We start from the raw sequence: 21,651 nt of genomic DNA on the forward strand, positions 1-21,651 counted from the left end.
ATACACAGTTTTCTCATCTCATCTCATTATCTCTAGGTGCTTTATCCTGTTCTACAGGGTCGCAGGCAAGCTGGAGCCTATCCCAGCTGACTACGGGCGAAAGGCGGGGTACACCCTGGACAAGTTGCCAGGTCATCACAGGGCTGACACATAGACACAGACAACCATTCACACTCACATTCACACCTACGGTCAATTTAGAGTCACCAGTTAACCTAACCTGCATGTCTTTGGACTGTGGGGGAAACCGGAGCACCCGGAGGAAACCCACGCGGACACGGGGAGAACATGCAAACTCCACACAGAAAGGCCCTCACCGTCCACGGGGCTCAAACCCGGACCTTCTTGCTGTGAGGCGACAGCACTAACCACTACACCACTGTGCTGCCCCCACACAGTTTTCTGTTTTATATATATATATATATATATATATATATATATATTTTTTTTTTTTTATTTTTATTTTTTTTTCAGGTAATATACTTGCTGCTGTTTCGTTCTGCACTACACTGAGCCAAAGCAACGAAATCTCATTCTGATGTGTATTGTTTGATGCAAATCAGAATGACAATAAAGAAATTCTAAGTCTAAAGTGTGACTGGGCACCCTGTTTTATTTAAAGAACAGGGATCTATCAAAGTCTGATCTTCACAATGCATGTTTGTGGAAGTGTATCATGGCACGAACAAAGGAAATTTCTGAGGACCTCAGAAAAAGTGTTATTGATGCTCATCAGGCTGGAAAAGGTTGCAAAACCATTTCTAAAGAGTTTGGACTCCACCAATCCACAGTCAGACAGATTGTGTACAAATGGAGGAAATTCAAGACCATTGTTACCCTCTCCAGGAGTGGTCGACCAACAAAGATCACTCCAAGAGCAAGGTGTGTAATAGTCGGCGAGGTCACAAAGGACCCCAGGGTAACTTCTAAGCAACTGAAGGCCTCTCTCACATTGGCTAATGTTCATGAGTCCACCATCAGGAGAACACAACAACAATGGTGTGCATGGCAGGGTTGCAAGGAGAAAGCCACTGCTTTCCAGAAAGAACATTGCTGCTCGTCTGCAGTTTGCTCAAGATCACATGGACAAGCCAGAAGGCTATTGGAAAAATGGTTTGTGGATGGATGAGACCAAAATAGAACTTTATGGTTTAAATGAGAAGCGTTATGTTTGGAGAAAGAAAACCATTGCATTCCAGTATAAGAACCTTATCCCATCTGTGAAACATGGTGGTGGTAGTATCATGGTTTGGGCCTGTTTTGCTGCATCTGGGCCAGGACAGCTTGCCATCATTGATGGAACAATGAATTCTGAATTACACCAGCGAATTCTAAAGAAAAATGTCAGGACATCTGTCCATGAACTGAATCTCAAGAGAAGGTGGGTCATGCAGCAAGACAACGACCCTAAGCACACAAGTCGTTCTACCAAAGAATGGTTAAAGAAGAATAAAGTTAATGTTTTGGAATGGCCAAGTCAAAGTCCTGACCTTAATCCAATCGAATTGTTGTGGAAGGACCTGAACTGAGCAGTTCATGTGAGGAAACCCACCAACATCCCAGAGTTGAAGCTGTTCTGTATGGAGGAATGGGCTAAAATTCCTCCAAGCCAGTGTGCAGGACTGATCAACAGTTACCAGAAATGTTTAGTCACAGTTATTGCTGCACAAGGGGGTCACACCAGATACTGAAAGCAAAGGTTCACATACTTTTGCCACTCACAGATATGTAATATTGGATCAATATTAATATCAATAAATAAATGACCAAGTATAATATTTTTGTCTCATTTGTTTAACCGGGTTCTCTTTATCTACTTTTAGGACTTGTGTGAAAATCTGATGATGTTTTAGGTCATATTTATGCAGAAATATAGAAAATTCTAAAGGGTTCACAAACTTTCAAGCACCACTGTAGTTCGGTATTTTGTAAGTCAATTTTGAACTAATAAGGCATAGTAATTCCATAGAGATTGGAAGGTGACAAAAATATTTGAATATAAATTTCATATATATTTGAGTTATTTACTAGCCTGGCAAGGCAGACTAAATGTGAATATAAATATAAATATTTTTGGCCGCTAGGCGGGTGGGTCTAGTTTACTAGGCTAGTTATTTACACATCACATTAAATAAAATAAATGTTTTCCCCGGTGGTGTGTTTAATAAATTAACATTTTGTTTTGAACTTCCTTGGGGTAAGATTAGGGTGGCACTGTTGCCTCACAGCAAAAAGGTTCTGGGTTCAAGCCCATTGGCTGATGGGGGCCTTTCTATGTGGAGTTTGCATGTTCTCCCCATGTCTGTATGGGTTTCCTCCGGGTTCTCCAGTTTCCCCCACAGTCCAAAGACATGCGGTTAGGTTAACTGGCTCAGGGCCGGACCTGCCATCAGGCAGGACACTAAAGAAGAAGGGGTAAGATTTGCCTATATAGAATACAGATTTTTGTACCTGGATTTTGTACCTCATAATAATGACAAGAACGTGCCCTTTACTTATTTGTCCTCGACTAGATCTAGACTCATAACATTGGAACCGATGAATCCTCTTCCTTTAAATTTATTCAAGCTGCTAAAAACCTTTTCTCATGAGTTCACAGTGTCTTTTCCAAAAAGGACTCTGAAGACACAGGGCACTGGATCATGGTGACATTTGTGGAGGATGTGAGGATACAAACAGTTTTTACATCATGGCACAGGAATACTTGTTGTTATGGTAATTGAGTGCGAGAAAATGAGTCATCTGAATAGTAATCTGGAGGAGTAAACAACACGGGGTCAGTGTGACTGTTCCATTCTGCTAAACATTCCCAGTCAACCGAGACCCATCCTGAGTCTCTCTCTCTCTCTCTCTCTCACACACACACACACACACACACACACACACACGAGTCAGGTGGATGAAGATTTTCCTCTGACATTATCACATCCACTCTTCTCCTGACCGAAACAGTGACCCATGCTCTTCTCTACACGTTAAAAATCACAGAAATGTGTAGATTTGTGCTTTCTCATTTTTTTTTGTTCAATGCACTTTTATTAATTTTTAGGTTATACAAAATACAATTTTAAATATAGTCCAACACACAACCCTATCCCTTTGCACCATCCCAAATGTAAAACATTATGCATCATATTAAGTATGATAGACAATTCGTAGAACATACAAAAAGAACCACAAATAAGTTCAGAAAAGTTCAGAAAAAGGAAAAATAATAATTGAGAAAAAAAGAGGGGGGTTACATCTATACATTTAATATGTTTGAAGTGGGCGGCACGGTGGTGTAGTGGTTAGCACTGTTGCCTCACAGCAAGAAGGTCCTGGGTTCAAGCCCCGTGGCCGACGAGGGCCTTTCTGTGTGGAGTTTGCATGCTCTCCCCGTGTCCGCGTGGGTTTCCTCCGGGTGCTCCGGTTTCCCCCACAGTCCAAAGACATGCAGGTTAGGCTAATTGGTGACTCTAAATTGACCGTAGGTGTGAATGTGAGTGTGAATGGTTGTATATCAGCCCTGCAATAACCTGGCGACTTGTCCAAGGTGTACCCCGCCTCTCGCCCATAGTCAGCTGGGATAGGATCCAGCTTGCCCCCGACCCTGTAGGACAGGATAAGCGGCTACAGATAATGGATGGATGTTTGTATAATCAATAAAATAATGTTTTGAGGGGCAGCACGGTGGTGTACTGGTTAGCACTGTTGCCTCACAGCAAGAAGGTCGTAGGTTCGAGCCCAGTGGCTCAGGAGGGTGTACCCCGCCTCTCACCCATAGTCAGACGGGATAGGCTCCAGCTCGCCCACGACCCCGTAGAACAGGATAAGCGGCTACAGATAATGGTTGCGGTTTGTGCAATGTATAAAAAGTTTTAAATTTTTTTTTAAAAACTCTATAATTGTTGATAAATAAACGGAAAACACTCTGGAATGTGCTGTTACAGGAAAATAATCAACTCTTTTCAATATATTACTAGTCAGGACTTTTAATATGAATTACACCGTCTCTCATGATCCTTTCCTGTACTCGCTTGGAATTTCAAATCAGGCGAGCCAATCAGAACCGACCGCAACACGACAGCCAATCAGAAGTGACGCTGGTATGAAAGCCAATCAGAGGCGACGCTAACGAACAGGGCAGAATTTAAAAATGATGCAGTCGGCAGAGCGTCGGTGCTGAGCGTCAGGAAGAAGCGCACCTACCGTACTCGGTTTTATTGGTTTGCACGTTTATTATTTTATTTTCTACATAAACAGAGGTGGAGTTGTGTTATTGTAGGTCTACATGGTTTGGGGTTTAGGTGTATATATGTATTTGTTTAGGTAACAGAGGTCCAGTTGGAGTTTTTATTCGAATCGGACATCATTTGGAGATCTTCATCGCGCTTTCTTTCATTAAAAATAATAAATAAAACTAAAAAGACATGAGCGCTGGCATGGCGAAGGCGGCGAAGCCTTCCTCACATGGAGACCCCAAGTGCGCTCCTCTGAAGGAGATCCCGGACATCCTGGTGGATCCCCGGAGCATGAAGCGCTACATGAGGGGACGCTTCCTGGGGAAAGGCGGCTTCGCGAAGTGCTACGAGATCACGGATATGGACACCAAGGAGGTGTTCGCAGGGAAAGTCGTGCCCAAGTCGCTGCTGATGAAGCCGCACCAGAAGGAGAAGATGAGCACTGAGATCGCCATCCATAAGAGCCTGGACAACCCGCATGTCGTCGGCTTCCATGGCTTCTTCGAGGACGATGACTTTGTGTTCGTGGTGCTGGAGATCTGCAGGAGAAGGGTGAGCGCTCTCTGCCTCGGGCTGCGACCCAAACACCCTGTTACTGAACATCTACTGCACTGTAGTATAGTCCTGTAGTGGTAGGGGTCAGATTTATAACTTGAGCGCTTTTTTTTCACCTCTTCTCTTTGTAAAAATATTTCAGTATATTTACTTGTTAGAACTGCTCACAATGCTAGCTAAAAAAAATCTCTCTCTCTCTCATTCATATATATATATATATATATATATATATATATATATATATATATATATTTCAAAAAAATCTCTATATGCTAGCTCAAAAAAATCTTTATATGCTAGCTCAAAAAAATCTCTCTCTCTCTCTCTCTATATATATATATATATAAAATTTAGTTCAAAAAAATCTCTATATGCTAGCTCAAAAAAATCTCTTATATAGCTAGCTCAAAAAAATCTCTTATATAGCTAGCTCAAAAAATCTCTCTCTATATATGCTAGCTCAAAAAATAACTATATGCTAGCTCAAAAAATATAACTCTATATGCTAGCTCAAAATAAAATCTCTATCTCTCTCTATATATGCTAGCTCAAAAAATCATATATATAAAATAATAAATAAAATATGCTAGCTCAAAAAAATTAGCTTTTCTTGCTAACTCGTTTAGCCAACGGTCGAAGTTACTCAGCTGTATTTCGCGAGTTCGCACTAAACAACCGACTCGTTTTGGATTTTTTTTTTTTTTACAGCATTAGTCAGTAAGCTGTTTAACAGAAAAACAAACAAAAAAAAGCGTTTAACCTGTTTATTATACATTTTTTTCCCCCCATTTGAGGAGGTTTTAAAAACCTTGCTTGCAGCAGGCGTCTGTGTGTCCAGTGGATTTAAACGGCCGGATGTGACGTCACAATTGCCAGTATTTGAATGGAAGGAAACACAATGCATGCAGCAAACATGTAGAAATGCTTAAAAATGTAACCATTTTTATTTTTTGCAGCTGTGGAATAAACTCAGCCGGTGTAATTTTTAAAAATATATTTATTTTGAATATCACAATTGTCATTTATTTTTAATTATTACTGCTTTTGTTTTATTTTTTTAAAGTATCAATTTAGCATTTTATTTTGTTATTGCTGCTTTAATTTGTTTACAGAATGTGTCCTGTTTTTTTTATTCATTGGTGTGTGGAAGGGCTCCATATCAAGCAAATTATAAGGGTTGTTTTACAATCAGGGTATGCAAGCTAAAAATCAATTATCTTCAATATCAAAAGGCTTGACTAAATAAACTTGGTTGTTTACTGTAGCCCTGTGATCGCTCTATTTACCATGCAAAAAAAAGTGGTGATGACGTTATTTTTGGTGAATGTATGGCAATATGTCATTTAGCAAAATTACTCGTGTCATTTAGAAAGTGTTTTTTTTGACCACAGGTAGCTCCAAAAGGGATGCACTTACATCATTCTCATCTCATTATCTCTAGCCGCTTTATCCTGTTCTACAGGGTCGCAGGCAAGCTGGAGCCTATCCCAGCTGACTACGGGCGAAAGGCGGGGTACACCCTGGACAAGTCGCCAGGTCATCACAGGGCTGACACATAGACACAGACAACCATTCACACTCACATTCACACCTACGCTCAATTTAGAGTCACCAGTTAACCTAACCTGCATGTCTTTGGACTGTGGGGGAAACCGGAGCACCCGGAGGAAACCCACGCGGACACGGGGAGAACATGCAAACTCCACACAGAAAGGCCCTCGCCGGCCACGGGGCTCGAACCCGGACCTTCTTGCTGTGAGGCGACAGCGCTAACCACTACACCACCGTGCTGCCTTACATCATTCTTTATACCATAAAACACATATTTGGTTCCATATCATTGGAAACATAGTTAAGTTTTAATGTTGAATGCCAGTAAGTTTTCAGACTATTTGGATCAAATTAGTATGCAATTGTGTCAAAAAAAAGTCCTCTCCGAGACAGCTCATTTTTCAATATAAAATAACATCTCTAAAATGATTATTTTCATTCTAAAATGTGGTCAAGATATTGGGACATAAATATTAGAGACAACTAACACAAAGCTTACAGCCGTATATTTAAAAGCACTGTGGAAGTAGTGGATTCTGATTTGTCAAAAAAAAAGTCCTCTCCGAGAATCACTTCATTTGTTTCTCCCAGCCCTGCTTAAAGCTACACTTAATCTTGTTATACAAACTATTACACATGCCTATGTTCATATGTGTATTAATTTCCAAAAGTGCAGATTTGATAGGTTTTTTAAAAATTTGAATTTTGGACCCCTGTGACACAAACTTTGTACCCTGATTGTAAAACAACCCGTGTAATTTCATCTGTTTTCAAACCATTAACATTTTTGTTAAACCGTCTGATTGAACTTCCAGTCCCTTCTGGAGCTGCACAAGCGCAGGAAAGCTGTGACGGAACCCGAGGCGAGATACTTCATGCGTCAGACCATCCAAGGCGTCCACTACCTCCACAACAACAGGGTTATCCACCGTGACCTTAAACTGGGCAACCTGTTCCTCAACGATGACATGGAGGTTAAGATTGGTGAGCCATGAGGTTTACGCTATTGTGGTCGACATCTGGTCAGACTGAATTGTCCAACACTGACTATCTTGAGGGTTTGAGCTGTTATGTTGGTAAATAATATATATAAAATAAATGAGATTCGTGCAGCTCCTGTAGTGTTTGATTTAGAAACTGTCACTTAACCGGTTATGAAATGATATCAAGGAAATATAATACCAGCTAGAAAACCAGAGTTCTATAAATGTTAACTTTTTAAATCTGACTCTTCTGACCAGTCCTTCGGTTGGAGATTTAGACTCTGTTCCTACTATAAAATAGAACGTCAATATAAAACCCAGCCGGCTACATTTCCAGTCCTCTTGTGTCTCAGGTGACTTCGGTTTGGCCACCAAGATAGAGTTTGACGGCGAAAGGAAGAAGACGCTGTGTGGAACCCCGAACTACATCGCCCCCGAGGTGCTGTGCAAAAAAGGCCACAGTTTCGAGGTGGACGTCTGGTCCCTGGGCTGCATTCTGTACGTAAGACTAGCGGCTGTCTCCTGAACGTGTTTAGATTGTTCTGGAAATGGTTTCTGATTCCGACCGCTGTCTTGGGCATTAGGTACACGCTGCTGGTGGGAAAGCCGCCGTTTGAGACGTCGTGCCTGAAGGAGACGTACGTCCGCATCAAAAAGAACGAGTACACTATTCCCAGGGTGAGCAGCACTGAATCATACCCCTTTTCCACCAAATCAGTTCCGGGGCTGGTGATGGTTCACAACTCGTTCAACTTGCGAGCCGGCTGAGAACCAGTTTGCTTTTCCATAGCTCACGGTGCTAAGGGAAGCCACGTCAGTTACATCGCTACATTTGCATGAACCTTGGTGTGAATATCGAAGCAAAAAACAACACGGAAGAAGCAGCAATAATAAATTACTTTGCGTTTGTACAGCTGCTGCTTCTCGTCGCTTAAAAATGGTGACCTTTCGCCGTCTTATTGTTGGTCTTAACAACTCCGCCCCCCTGCTGATGTAAGCGGTTCTCTCTTCTGGCCCAGCAGAGTTGGTGCTAGCCTGGAACCGGTTTTTCTGGCTCCAGAGCCAGTTCTTTGTCAGTGGAAACAGAAAACCCGGTTCCAAACTAAGCACTGGCCCCGAACCAGCCCTGGAACTGCTTTGGTGGAAAAGGGGCGAGGTGTCTCAAACCTCCATTTCATGAAGTTTTTTTTTTTTTTTAAGCTTGATTGTCAAGTGTGCCATAAATTTGTGGGAAGAAGTGCTCTTAATTTGTTCATTATGGGGGGGAATCCAGTTTAAAGCTTTTCAGATGTTACCAGCTGTGTGAAACTGGACATTTTTAGCAGTAAAGGATGGTGCTGTGTATCCTGGAACAAAAATGTTCTTGTTCCCCTTCTCACGCTGTAGCACATTAACCCTGTGGCTACGTCACTGATCCGGCGGATGCTCCATGCAGACCCCATGCTCCGCCCCTCCGTCGCTGACCTGCTCTCAGACGAGTTCTTCACCTCGGGTTACGTTCCATTGAGACTGCCGACGTCCTGCCTTACCGTACCGCCGAGGTTCTCAATCGCCCCCTCCAGCCTGGAGGCCGGCCTGCCCCGCAAACCTCTCTCCGACCTTAATAAAGGTGTACACACGTGTACTAAACTTCTTAATATATGTAAATAAAGTAGCTTTACTTTGACCTGAAGCTTTTCCTCCAGTCACATCACTGTACCGGTTTGCTCACTGTTCTTGAGTGTAAAGTGAACACACTGAGCCTGAAGTTGACTTGAAGTTTTTGATTTGCAGAGCATGAAAAAATTGGGAAGGTGGAAGAGCCATTGAAGGAGGAGCCTCCACAAAGGTCTGAGTTAAATCCCCTTCCTCAACACCACCTCCTTAGGTTTTCTTTAGAGCGCTCCAGAACAAAGTAAATTCATTTTTTTTTTTTTTTTTTTTATACCTGATCATAACCTGAAGGTTTTTCCTGATTCAGGGACGGATCAGAGCAGCTCGACTGCCACCTGACGGACATGCTGCAGCAGCTGACGAGCTTAAACGCGACCAGGCCATCTGAGAGAGAGTTCATACGGCAAGGTAACGTCTTCACCGCACGCTCCAAACGATCCGTTTTCACTCCTCAGAGAAGTTTAAATTTGGTTTCACTTCTTTAGCATCGTGCTCAGATTCTGTATTTTCTGTGCGTCTAAATCTGTAGACAACATAATCATGGTCGCTTTTCTTTTATAACAGAGGAAGCCGAGGACCCGGCCTGCATCCCCATCTTCTGGATCAGCAAATGGGTCGATTACTCTGATAAATATGGACTAGGTAACTACACACAGGCGTTGTATCTTCTGAATTTAAAACTAACCCGATGGTCCTGCCTCATACCGGCATAGCGTTCACTATTACTGACGCGGAAACGATTTTGTTTGGTTTGGACTCGTACTGAGGGTTGTGTAGCGCTTGAGGTCCTTGTAGAACTCTCTTCAGCTGGAAATGTGTGAAAGAAAAGTTAAACTAGACAGGGACACTAACGAGTGCAAACCCCACCTTTTCCCTATTAAAATACATTGGGTGAAAATTTCGAAGTTCTGCCATGACCTTGACCTTTGACCTCCAAAATTTAATGGTTTCCTTCCTGGGTGATTGGCAACACATGTACAAAATTTGGTCCAAATCGATCCATTGGTTCTTGAGATATCTTGCAGACACACAGACAGACAGATATATATATATATACACACACACACACACACACACACACACACACACAGACTGACGCAGGTGAAAATAATAACCCCTCCGACTACTGTCGGCGGGGTTAACAAGCGTGTGTAGAAATCCCAAAACTCAACCGTGCTCAGGAAGTCATTAGATGATCATAGAAATAGTGATCGTGTCGCACCACAGCGTCCTGCACAAATTCAGTTCCTGCACGGAGTCGAGCCAGAGTCGTTTATCGAGACCCCCCCCCTTGCTTAGACGCTCTCGTACGAGTGTGATTTCGCTTCATGAGTGTGTTCTTGCCTGACTAACGAGAACACACCCAGGTTCCTTTCAGGTGGAATAAACTGTATATGGAACGTGCTGGGGAAAATGATTTTAATTTTAGCAGCTCTCGTACTCTTTCCCAGGGTTCCCGCGGGTCCTTAAAATCTTAAATCCAACTTTCGGTTTTCAAGGCCTAAAAACGTCTTAAATTGCTTGGAATGACTGGAATTTTCGTAGCCTGGCAAGCCAGACTAAATGTGAATATTTAGGCCAAGTTTACATTAGACCAGGGGTGGGCAATTATTTTTTCCGTGGGGCCACATGAGAAACAGAATTTTGTAGAGGGCCGGACCAAAAGGCTGAACTAAATTCTGCATAATATTAATTGTATTTCTTTATATAAAGCAGTAAATAACATTGTTTGTTTTTACAAGCTGCTAAGACTGGTAAGAGTATGGGGAAAAAACGAGGTTGCCTTCCAAAAAATGTCATTTATTCAATCAAATTTCCCAAAACAATGGTTAACAAAATGTGAACGTTTGTACCTTTTTTTTTTTTTTTCAGTCACATTCACCCCAAAACACAATAAAGACATCACAATATTGTCTTTCTACTCCAAATATCAAGCAAGATGCATCATATTATAATAATGATGCCCACATTTGTAGTCTAATCACCTCATTTGGTGTTTTTCGGATCTGCTCTCCGCAAACTAAACCCAGCTTTATCTCTGACTTCAGTAAATAAATACTTAGTCCATGTTTTGTTGAAAGCCCTGCATTCGGCATCTACCTTTCTTCTTTTTGCGGACATTTTGGGGACTAAAGTCTTCTTGTGACCTGCTCGCAACAACGTCGATTCGGTGTAGGTATCAGATCTACAGATCGGCTCGGGCTCCGGCGCCTGCTGGTGACGTCACACTGTGTGATTGGCTGGACCGTTTGAAGGATGACGTACAAGTTTGTGGTTGGTCTGGACAAATTACGGAAGTAGTTATCGCGGGATTAGGTTTCGTGGGATTTCATGTCATGTTCGTGTCGCGCGCGTTGCGTATTTGTTGAACACAACTTCAAAATAAAAGCAATGCACATTCAGTCCATGCATGAGGTCAAATTAGAAAATACATTTATTTTGTAATTTCTAATTAACCTTACGCGGGCCGGTCAGAATGAACCAAAGGGCTGGATGTGGCCCGCGGGCCGTAAAATGCCCAGGTCTGCATTAGACCGTATCTGTCTCGTTTTCTTCGTGGATGCACTGTCCGTTTACATTAAAACGCCGGGAAACGGGAATCCGCCAGGGTCCACGTATTCAATCCAGATCGTGTCTAGTCCGGTGCTGTGTAATAGTGGTGTGTCGTTCACGAACGAACCGTTCTTTTTGAACGAGTCTTTGAAGTGAACGACTAGAACTAGTTCGCGCTGCTTCTCGTTCTCGGTCGTTGGCGAATCAGCAGTCTCTGCTCGCTGGCAGCAGGGCGGTCGCTGAATCTCGGTCGTTGGCGAATCAGCAGGATCTGTTCAGTAGCAGAAGGGCGTCCAACTTGCATTTTGATCTGTGCAGAGCAGCGCCACTTTACTTCTTTAAGGGCTCTCTGAGCCCTATTATCAGAGCGTTGACACATGCCAGGTCTTTAGTTTACAATTTAGAGCTCTCACTCAGCAATACATTTCAGTTCACAGCGAACGAGCTCAGCAGTTCGCGAACGAACCAGCAGCCAGCCTGCCTGCTGTTCGCTGAATACGATGACTTGTAAAGTTGTTTATTCTCTGAAATGAGTGTTGCTGTTAAATAAGCAATTTTTTTTTTTTTTTTTTTTTTTTTTTGCTTAATGGTTTTGAGAGAACAACTGCATAGCCGGCAGACCATGGCTCTACTAAAATAAATATAATATAAAAACAGCTTTATTCTCATCTACATTTAATTAACTTTCAGAGCTTTGTTTATGTAGTCTTTTTCAGATAATGCTAGGATAATGTTTTTCTTCCATCTTTTTCTCAAGCACATTGTAATGTATGAAAATCTATTGTGGATGGCACCTCTGCCGCCTCTCGTTCACTCAAGATGAACTAAACTTTGGACGACAGCCATTGTTGTGCCGCTTTGGTGTGACGTCATCAAAATGAACGAGTGAACGAACTGAACGAACGAATTTCTCTGAACTGAACGAACTGGCGGAAATGAATCGCCATGTGCCACCAATACTGTGTAAACATTGAGATTACGCGGATACGCTGTGCTGAGCTCTAGCTGGCGTCGTCATTGGACAACGTCACTGTGACATCCACCTTCCTGATTCGCTGGCGTTGGTCATGTGACGCGACTGCTGAAAAACGGCGCGGACTTCCGCCTTGTATCACCTTTCATTAGAGTATAAAAGTATGAAAATACTGCAAATACTGATGCAAATACTGCCCATTGTGTAGTTATGATTGTCTTTAGGCTTGCCATCCTTCCACTTGCAAGTGGTAAGTGACGCGCATACCCGATATGCACTGGAATCTCACACAGCGGCTCAGTCCCAAATCACTGCTCGTGCGCTTCACTTGCGCGCTCTGTGAGCTGTGCAGGGCCGGAGTGCGCACCCTCCAGAGGGCACTCGCTGTTCAGGGCGGAGTGATTTGGAGCGCAGGATGCCTGCGGAGCCGAGCGTATCCGTGTATTGGCGTTGCTGTGTGCACGCGAATCGTGTATTGGCGTTACTGTGTGCACACTAATCATTTTAAAAACGTTAATCTGATGATCCGCTGATGCGGTCTAATGTAAACCCCACCTTAGTCTGGCCTCGATCCGTAGACATTTCCGAAGGGTGTGGGAGGAACAAACTGCTGTCTTTCAAACTGTCTCTGTGCATATAGGCCAACGCTCTGACCAATCAGCGCAACAGTGACTGTGACGTAGTCAGAGCGACAGAAAGCAGTGGGGGAGGCCTTGAAATAAATAATTTTTCAAAATGCGTATTAATTAATAAACAGGTTCTAGATATTAAGAAGTTTGGAGATAATGACCACAAGTTTGGAGTCTGTACCACATACACTCTTATTTTTCTTCAAGTGTTTTCCAAGTGTTTTCTTAAACTGTTTTTGAGTTTTTATTTAGTGGTGTTTGGTGAAATAATTTCCCTTAAATTTAAAATAACGGGAAAATAAGAAACAATCAAAGTAATGTTTCAAAGCTGTTTATTAATTCTTCGTACTGCACAAACTAGCCCCATCCTTTTGGCTACGAGCGGAGCCAGCTGGTAGATCAGACTTTTGCCATAGCCGGTCGGCAAAACAGCGAAAATGTCCTTCTTGAAAAGGAATGAGCGGAGAGCCTCTTCCTGCTCATGTTTCAACGAAAACGCCAAGTCTAATTCTTCTAAAACTGATTCCAAAGCGGAGTCAAACGCGCGCTGTTCACTAGCCATAGCCATCTTTCCTGTTGCGCTTTCTCCAGCGTCGCGCAGCTTTGTCGTCACTCCTGCAAAAGCCCGCCCAAAGAATCCAAACAAAAACCTTGCGTTGTGATTGGCGGGCACGATTTGATGCCCGGGGTGTTTTGTTGATATAATGCGAGGCTAGACCCACTCGCTAGGCAAAAATATTTTTGGCCGCTAGGCGGGTGGGTCTAGTTTACTAGGCTAGAATTTTTGAAAGGCAGGTATTAAATTTAATATTGGACCGAATGAGTGAAATGTCTCTGTCCAGCTTGGGGTATTTTTTTTTAACTAATTTTAAGTGACCAGCGTAGCTTTTGGGGGCAGCATTGGTTCTGTGCATTCCGTAGATCAAGAACTAATGTTAGGAGGCTACTGGAGGAAGTGTGGTATGGTGTGGTGAAGAGATGCGCAGGTAGCTATGCGGGCGCTAGAAAGCGTTGATAATTATGGGAAGATGTCTGTTTAACGACAAGTGGTTGGGGGATGACAAATACCCCCAAAAGGAGAAGACTCGTTTGTGATAAAAAGCGCTGGATCGCACAAATGTGTTTAAAGCCGGTACCACAGCACTGGGGACACGGCGGACTGGGAAACTGGCTTTTCACGGACACGAGGCGCGCGCGCGTGTGTTAGAGGTCAAGCGCTCCGGAGTGAAATGCAGGGGGGTTCGCGCATGCGCACAAGAGTCAGGTGGAAAATGGGACTTGTAGGAAATACTACTGATAATAGTGATTAACATATTTTTTTACATAATTAGCATTGTTTATTGTACTAAGTTTAATATAAATATAAACAACCTTTATTTTAAAACTCAATTAAAGAACTACAGAAAATAATTATAAAATATAGTATAATATATATTGTACAAAGTTTTTAGTTTTATTACTTATCGTCAAGAATGTTTTTAATATAAGAATATTAACAACCACTAATTAGTAATAGTAATTATTATTGATAATCATTGCTACTTATGAATTAGTGATTAATAAGTACTAGGGATTATTAAATGTTATAAAATTATTACAAATTATTAAAACGTAGTAATTGGTAGAATACAAACACTCATGGATTAGAGAATTTTTTTTTAAATAGTGAACATTGATATAAAATTACTACTACATAATAATAATGATAATAATAATAAACAATACTACTAGTAATACTTGTTGTTGGTTATTATTATTATTATTATTCAGTTCAATTATCAATGTTCACGATTAAACAAATTATCTATAATCCATGAATAATTGTATCACTACTACTAATAAATTACTACTTTTTAATAATTTTAACTAATCTTATAACTCAATTTTATAGCATTTTAATAATCACTACTTATTTATTAGTAGAATTTAGTAGTTGATGATAATTACTAATTAAATTTCATTTTGATCACTGCTTATTAAGTAGTAATTAATAATACTGAATTAATAATAGAGTAGCAATTATAATATAGCTAATAAGTAGTGATTATTAAAATGTGATAAAATTGAGAATTTTTATTAAAGTTTATTAGTAGTAATACAAACAATTCATGGATTATAGATAATGATTGATTATTTTTGAATAATGAACATTGATATAACAATTGCACTGATAATTAGTTTAGTTATTACAACACACTAATATTGATAATGGTTATGAAAGGTGACAGTTGTTTTTCTGTGTTTAATGTAACGCTCTGATTGTATGACTGCATAAACAGGTTTACGCTGTTACCTGCTATAATGCAGAAGATACTCGAACTTCCTCAGCCAGCTGTATACTGTACGACACTCAGACTGATTTTGCTGTCGGACACAAAATCACACATCAGAGATAATCTTTGGGGATTGAAATAATGCCGGCTAAGGTTGTTCAGCTGGTTCTACTTGCCGTTTATTGTTTTCGTTTTTGAAATGATTCATAGTGTTTTCTCCAGTAAACCCCAGTCTTCTCCTTGCTGCTACAGTAGTTCTGCAGGTCCAGAACACACGACTTTGCTTCAGCTGTTTGCATGTCTAACAGTTGCCATCGATGCACCCTGTTGTTCACCAATTGTGTGCATTCTTAAAGTTAGTAAAAAAAAAAAAAATATTGCCGAAAAGTTTTAAGTTGTCGTATTTATCATTTTCTTTGTCATGGTACAGTCTTAATTTTTCCGTTTAGAAGTCTTGAAAAGGTCTTATGTCTTTTAAATTTGTACTTGGAAAAATGTGCAGATACCCTGATTTCCTGATTTTTGCACACATTTGGCTTTACAATACATTGGATGAAATGCATTCTGGGTAGTTTAATATTTTACATATTTAGTTTAAAGCATCCTGGACACCTGTATGAGTTGTTGAGCTCAACCTGGGTGTCGTGTCGCATCCCCCTGCTGTAGGGTATCAGCTGTGTGATAACAGCGTCGGAGTTTTGTTCAACGACTCCACCCGCTTGATCATGTACGAAGACGGAGACAGTCTGCAGTACATCGACCGCGCCGGGGCGGAGTCTTACCTGAACGTGCGCTCCTATCCTGTTGCTCTGTCCAAAAAGGTACGAGGTGCACTTCAGGATGTGCTGTTTGAGCAAATGAATCCACTCTGAAGCAGTAACTACTCAATCACTGATTAATTTCTTGTAAAACACACCACTGACTTTTTTTTTTTTTAATAAATTCTTTATTAAACTCCTTGCTGACCCGTCTCTGTTCTGAACGCGTCCCTGTCCTTTAGATCACTCTGCTGAAGTATTTCAGGAACTACATGAGCGAGCACTTGTTGAAGGCGGGTGCTAACATAACGCCGCGCGACGGAGACGAGCTCGCACGCCTACCCTACCTGCGACACTGGTTCCGCACGAAGAGCGCCATCGTGCTCCACCTGAGCAACGGCACGGTGCAGATCAACTTCTTCCAGGTTTGTACACGTGTTCTCCTGGTTAATGGGGATTACTCATGGTACAGGTCTGAATCTCTTGGACCATAAGCAAGTAACTATTCAATTCTGCACGCTTATTCGCCGACTGCCTTTCAGATTTAAGTGTAGGTCATAAACTTTCCCTGATACCCAATTATTTGTTTAGTTGACCGAACGCTACTGAATTCGAATCACAGACTTCAAATTTTATTAGGCTTTTTAAAAATGCAACAATTAATGTATTTAGAGCCACATGGCCCTAAATTCTTTTTTTTTTTTTTCCTGCTTTACCATGACCCAATCAGCGCTCGAAACTAACGGTGTCCCGGGGAACATAAAAAATGTCATCGGGACACAAAATTATCATATCTGGGACAATCCCGGGACAATGGAAAAAAATAGATCTAGAAAAAAAGTTCTACATTAATATTTACAAAGCCGTAACACATACATAGACATTCACCTAATTTGTCAATTTTAATTTTAAAACGTTAACAGCGAAAAATACATAGTAGCTTCACTTTCGATGCACCTGCATCCGTAGGCTACAGAGCAGCGCATTCTGTTCTAGAATCTTCGGCCGGAGTCCGCATTATATGGACTTGGAATGGAATTGCTACCGCACACGCTGCGCCGACTCTTGCCAGAACAAAAATGCTGAAGTGGTTGAAGCGGACCGACCGCGGGGAAGAAACTGAAAGCCCAGACATAACGTCTCCGGGACCTTCAGGATCCAAAGTGTCATCGCCTGGTCTGCAGGCAACGCTAGCAACTGAATGAACTTAATGAACACTGTTAGACACGTTATACAATACAACAGGAATGATGTGGATGATATTGATGGAAGATACCGTTCAACAGAATAAGTGAGTTTTCTTGGTGTCTTTCTAGTTCAGAAAGTTTAGTCAGTCAGCAGCACAACTAGGCTCGGACCTGGCACTATGTTGATGTTGCTAACATTTGCACCCACGTTTCGGCAGCGAAAGTTCATAAAATGGATAACGGTAATGGATAACGGAAAGTTCATAAAAATGGATAACGGTAATGGTGAAAATTATAAGTTGGCCTTATAAGTGCCAACAGATATTCAAGGTATAAGTAGATGAAATGAACATAAAAGGGGTCTTATTTTCAACTAAAGTGTACTGCAGATGTAGGGAGTTGAAACATTTTCTGAATGAGCTAGTTGGCCCCTTTAAATAAACGGGTATCTATTCATACAGTGAGATCGCCAAAGTTTAATAAACTGAAAATGCAATAACTGTAATTTTGAAGTAGATGATGTATAGGACATGTGTCTCTTGTGTCTTGTGACTTATTGTAAAAATGATATAAAGGGTTCAAAATCGCATAGTTACAAATATAATAGTAACTTCATATGATAATATTAACCACTGGTTATTTCAGAGAGGAAAAAAATGGGGACACTATTGCTTCCATTCGGGACAATACAACACAGAATTCGGGACCACTGGGGGACACAAAGAAAAAAAGTTAATTTCGAGCCCTGGACCCAATACAAGATACTAGATTATGCATCACGTGGTGGGCTTTCCGTGTTCGTACAAGGCATTGTGGGATATAAATTTGAAACAGGAGAGAAAAATGGATGATGTGAGTGTGCAAACAAAACGTGCAAGACAGGCCGACTACAGTAATGGAAAGCGAGAAAAGGGGTTGCGTTCTATATGAAGGGAAGGAAATGCAGGACCAAACTAATAAATCTCGGCAGTTAGCGAGCACCTCGGTGTGATCAGCTGTTCATCTAGCGACCGAATGATGGAACAGTCAGTGCACAGTAAACCTGTAGACGCAACACTGGATGCCGCACGACGGAAAACCCAAAAGAAGACAATGAAGGAACGCACGCACATCACTGAGCTCTATATAAAATCTGGACAGCTCCGAGCCCATTCCCTGCTATTGAGGTATTTCACCTGACGTCACAGGGTCACGTGACGCCCCGGTGTCCGCCATTTTGAAGGTCAAGCTAGCTAATGTCAACAGCATAGTAGCTAGTATGTTACTGTAGCAATGTTTACGTTCAGTCATTTGGATGACCTGTTAAAACCTTTCAGTCAAGTTTTTCCTTTACTGTATTTACTAGTTTACTGTATTTACTAGTTTACTGTAATTATGATCCGGCAGCAATTTACACCGGATCCAGTGTAAATAGCTGCCGGAGTGCACTCCGGCTTGCTTCCCCTCAGATTAAGCAGCGCGCTCCGGCTTGCTCCTGGAGTGCTCCGGCCGAGGTTCCGGAGCGCGCTCCGGCAGCTATTTACACTGGATCCGGTGTAAATAGCTGCCGGATCATAATTACAGTAAACTAGTAAATCCAGTAAAGGAAAAACTTGAGACTGAAAGGTTTTAACAGTCATCCAAATGACTGAACGTAAACATTGCTACAGTAACATACTAGCTACTATGTTGTTGACATTAGCTAGTGCTATTAGCTAGTGCTAACAGCTAGCTGCTACAACAGACACCGACCCTAATAATACAGTTCTTGGTCATTCCCTGGTAACAGCAAATTTATAACGGGCCATGTCTCAACAGACTAAGAAGTTATTTCAATGACATTTTAACATTTTGTTTATCCTGAGGACTGAAAGTAAATGAAAATGTGAACAAACCTTAGCTGTAATAAGATGGCGACCACCGGCTCCAGGGACGACCCACTGATGTAGGCATGTTACCCAGCCTGACACTAAATATTTGTAGGTATCCAAACTCTTGTACGCTTTCAGATCAATACCTGTGTATGGCGATGGGTTTTTAACGACATGGGTATACAGATCATGTGGGCCGAAGTCAGGTAAAGACGAGGGCTTCGTGTACTTCCGTACGTCAGTGAACAATCCTGGTGGAAGCAGGTAAACGTCGTTCTCTAAGCCTGCTAACCTCAATTTTTGCAAATACCTCTCCCTCTGCTCGCCCTGTAAATGCTCTACGTCGCTGGATAGTGAAGGTGTTTTCTGCATCTCGCTCCTTTTTCTTTTATGTTTTTCGTTTGTCGCCTTCCTCGCATTCAAACTGATTCGAGCCGTGACGTCCAAAATGGCAGCCTAATGATGCATCACATGACTTGGTCACGTGGGTGAAAAACCTCAATAGAGGTGAGTGAAGCCATATGATTGCCATCTTACCACTCACATCGCATGTATTTTGATTTATGTTAAACAGTCATATCTGATCAAATTTGCCCCAAGAAAAGTATCTCCTGACTTTTTTTTTTTCCCCCTTTCATTACTTTTTTTTCCTTCAATTTGGGCCCCCCCAAAAAAAATTGCTTATCTTTATAGTACTCTTCACTTTTCTTTCCAGTCATCTTTTTTTGGAATGGCTCTTTTACAACTTTTTTTTTATGGAAGTTCAGTTTTTCTCTTTATACAGTGTGTTTTTTTTTTTTTTTTTTTTCTTTCTTTCTCCATATTCTTCCTTTCTATTTATTTTATGTAACTTCTATTATGCCAAATTTTATTAGATCTAACTTTTTTTTCTCCATATTCTTCCTTTCTATTTATTTTATGTAACTTCTATTATGCCAAATTTTATTAGATCTAACTTTTTTTTTTTTTTTTAAAACAAGCCAAATACATGCAATGGGAGTGGCAAGATGGCGGCTAGATGGCTTCACTTGGCTCTGAGCTCTCCAGATTTTAGAGTTCAGTGATGCGTGGATATATACACACACTTCATGCACATTACACTACCGTTCAAAAGTTTGGGGTCACCCAGACAATTTTGTGTTTTCCATGAAAAGTCACACTTTTTTATTTCCCACCATAAGTTGTAAAACGAATAGAAAATATAGTCAAGACATTTTTCTGGCCATTCTGAGCGTTTAATCGACCCCACAAATGTGATGCTCCAGAAACTCAATCTGCTCAAAGGAAGGTCAGTTTTATAGCTTCTCTAAAGAGCTCAACTGTTTTCAGCTGTGCTAACATGATTGTACAAGGGTTTTCTAATCATCCATTAGCCTTCTGAGGCAATGAGCAAACACATTGTACCATTAGAACACTGGAGTGAGAGTTGCTGGAAATGGGCCTCTATACACCTATGGAGATATTGCACCAAAACCAGACATTTGCAGCTAGAATAGTCATTTACCACATTAGCAATGTATAGAGTGGATTTCTGATTAGTTTAAAGTGATCTTCATTGAAAAGAACAGTGCTTTTCTTTCAAAAATAAGGGCATTTCAAAGTGACCCCAAACTTTTGAACGGTAGTGTATTTCTTGGGAATCCACTCAAATTAAATAACTTCCCAGCCATAGAATGGCTTTTTAAGATGTTACAGAAATAAACATGTATTACGGTGACTAAATTTGACCGATTTTTATGAAATCGAAAGGCTGTCTCGCTTTAGCGTGCATCGATTGAGTTTTGCCTCTGTTGGGAACAATTTCAAAACATTCTTCGGTCTGTATTTTGTTTGAGAATTGGTAGTTCATTGTTTTGCTTTATCCCCCTGGTTGTAGGACCACACGAAGCTGATCCTGTGTCCCCTCATGGGTGCCGTGACGTACATTAATGAGCGGCGTGACTTCTGCACCTATAAGATGACTCTGATCGAGGAGTACGGCTGCTGTAAGGAGCTCGCCTCGCGCCTGCGCTACGCCCGCAGCATGGTGGAGAAACTCCTGGCCTGCAAAAGCACAACCACCACCACCACGTCCTCCACCCGCTAACTCGACACACCGGACTGTGCACTCGCACACAGCTGAACACTTGGTCATGAACTCTGACACATGAACTGAACTTTCCAAACTGTACAATTTCCTCTTTCTCTCTCTCCTTAAAACTTGTGATGAGGGAAAGCTCAATGTGACCACGCTCTTCGTCTGCTGTATCATGTACATTTTGTGTGTATGGGGTTTTTTTTTTTTTCCTTGTTTTCTTAAAGCCTTTTCCTTTTCATCTGTCTTTTTTTATAAAGCTTTTATGGCTTTACCGGAGATGGCCACAAGTGTAATAGAATTGTATTACAGTATATTCAGTTTAATAAAGATCCTTTTTGGTGAAATTGCTTCTGTACAAAAGATTGTTAATGAGATGCACCAATACC

At 41.4% G+C, this 21,651-nt stretch overlaps 1 protein-coding gene across 1 annotated transcript; it reads left to right on the forward strand.

Moving 5' to 3' along the window:
- The first annotated feature begins 4,124 nt into the window (after positions 1-4,124).
- On the forward strand, positions 4,125-21,609 carry plk1 (polo-like kinase 1 (Drosophila)). Its single transcript, XM_060898562.1, has 11 exons — positions 4,125-4,775; positions 7,145-7,313; positions 7,666-7,810; positions 7,897-7,990; positions 8,699-8,921; positions 9,086-9,140; positions 9,273-9,373; positions 9,530-9,607; positions 16,060-16,214; positions 16,394-16,576; positions 21,065-21,609. Exons 1-11 carry the CDS (start codon positions 4,413-4,415, stop codon positions 21,272-21,274), a joined length of 1,776 nt encoding a protein of 591 aa, XP_060754545.1. The 5' UTR covers positions 4,125-4,412; the 3' UTR covers positions 21,275-21,609.
- Positions 21,610-21,651: the final 42 nt, after the last annotated feature.

Source organism: Neoarius graeffei, chromosome 18 (assembly GCF_027579695.1).
Source record: "Neoarius graeffei isolate fNeoGra1 chromosome 18, fNeoGra1.pri, whole genome shotgun sequence".
In the NCBI taxonomy this organism is placed as follows: Eukaryota; Metazoa; Chordata; class Actinopteri; order Siluriformes; family Ariidae; genus Neoarius; species Neoarius graeffei.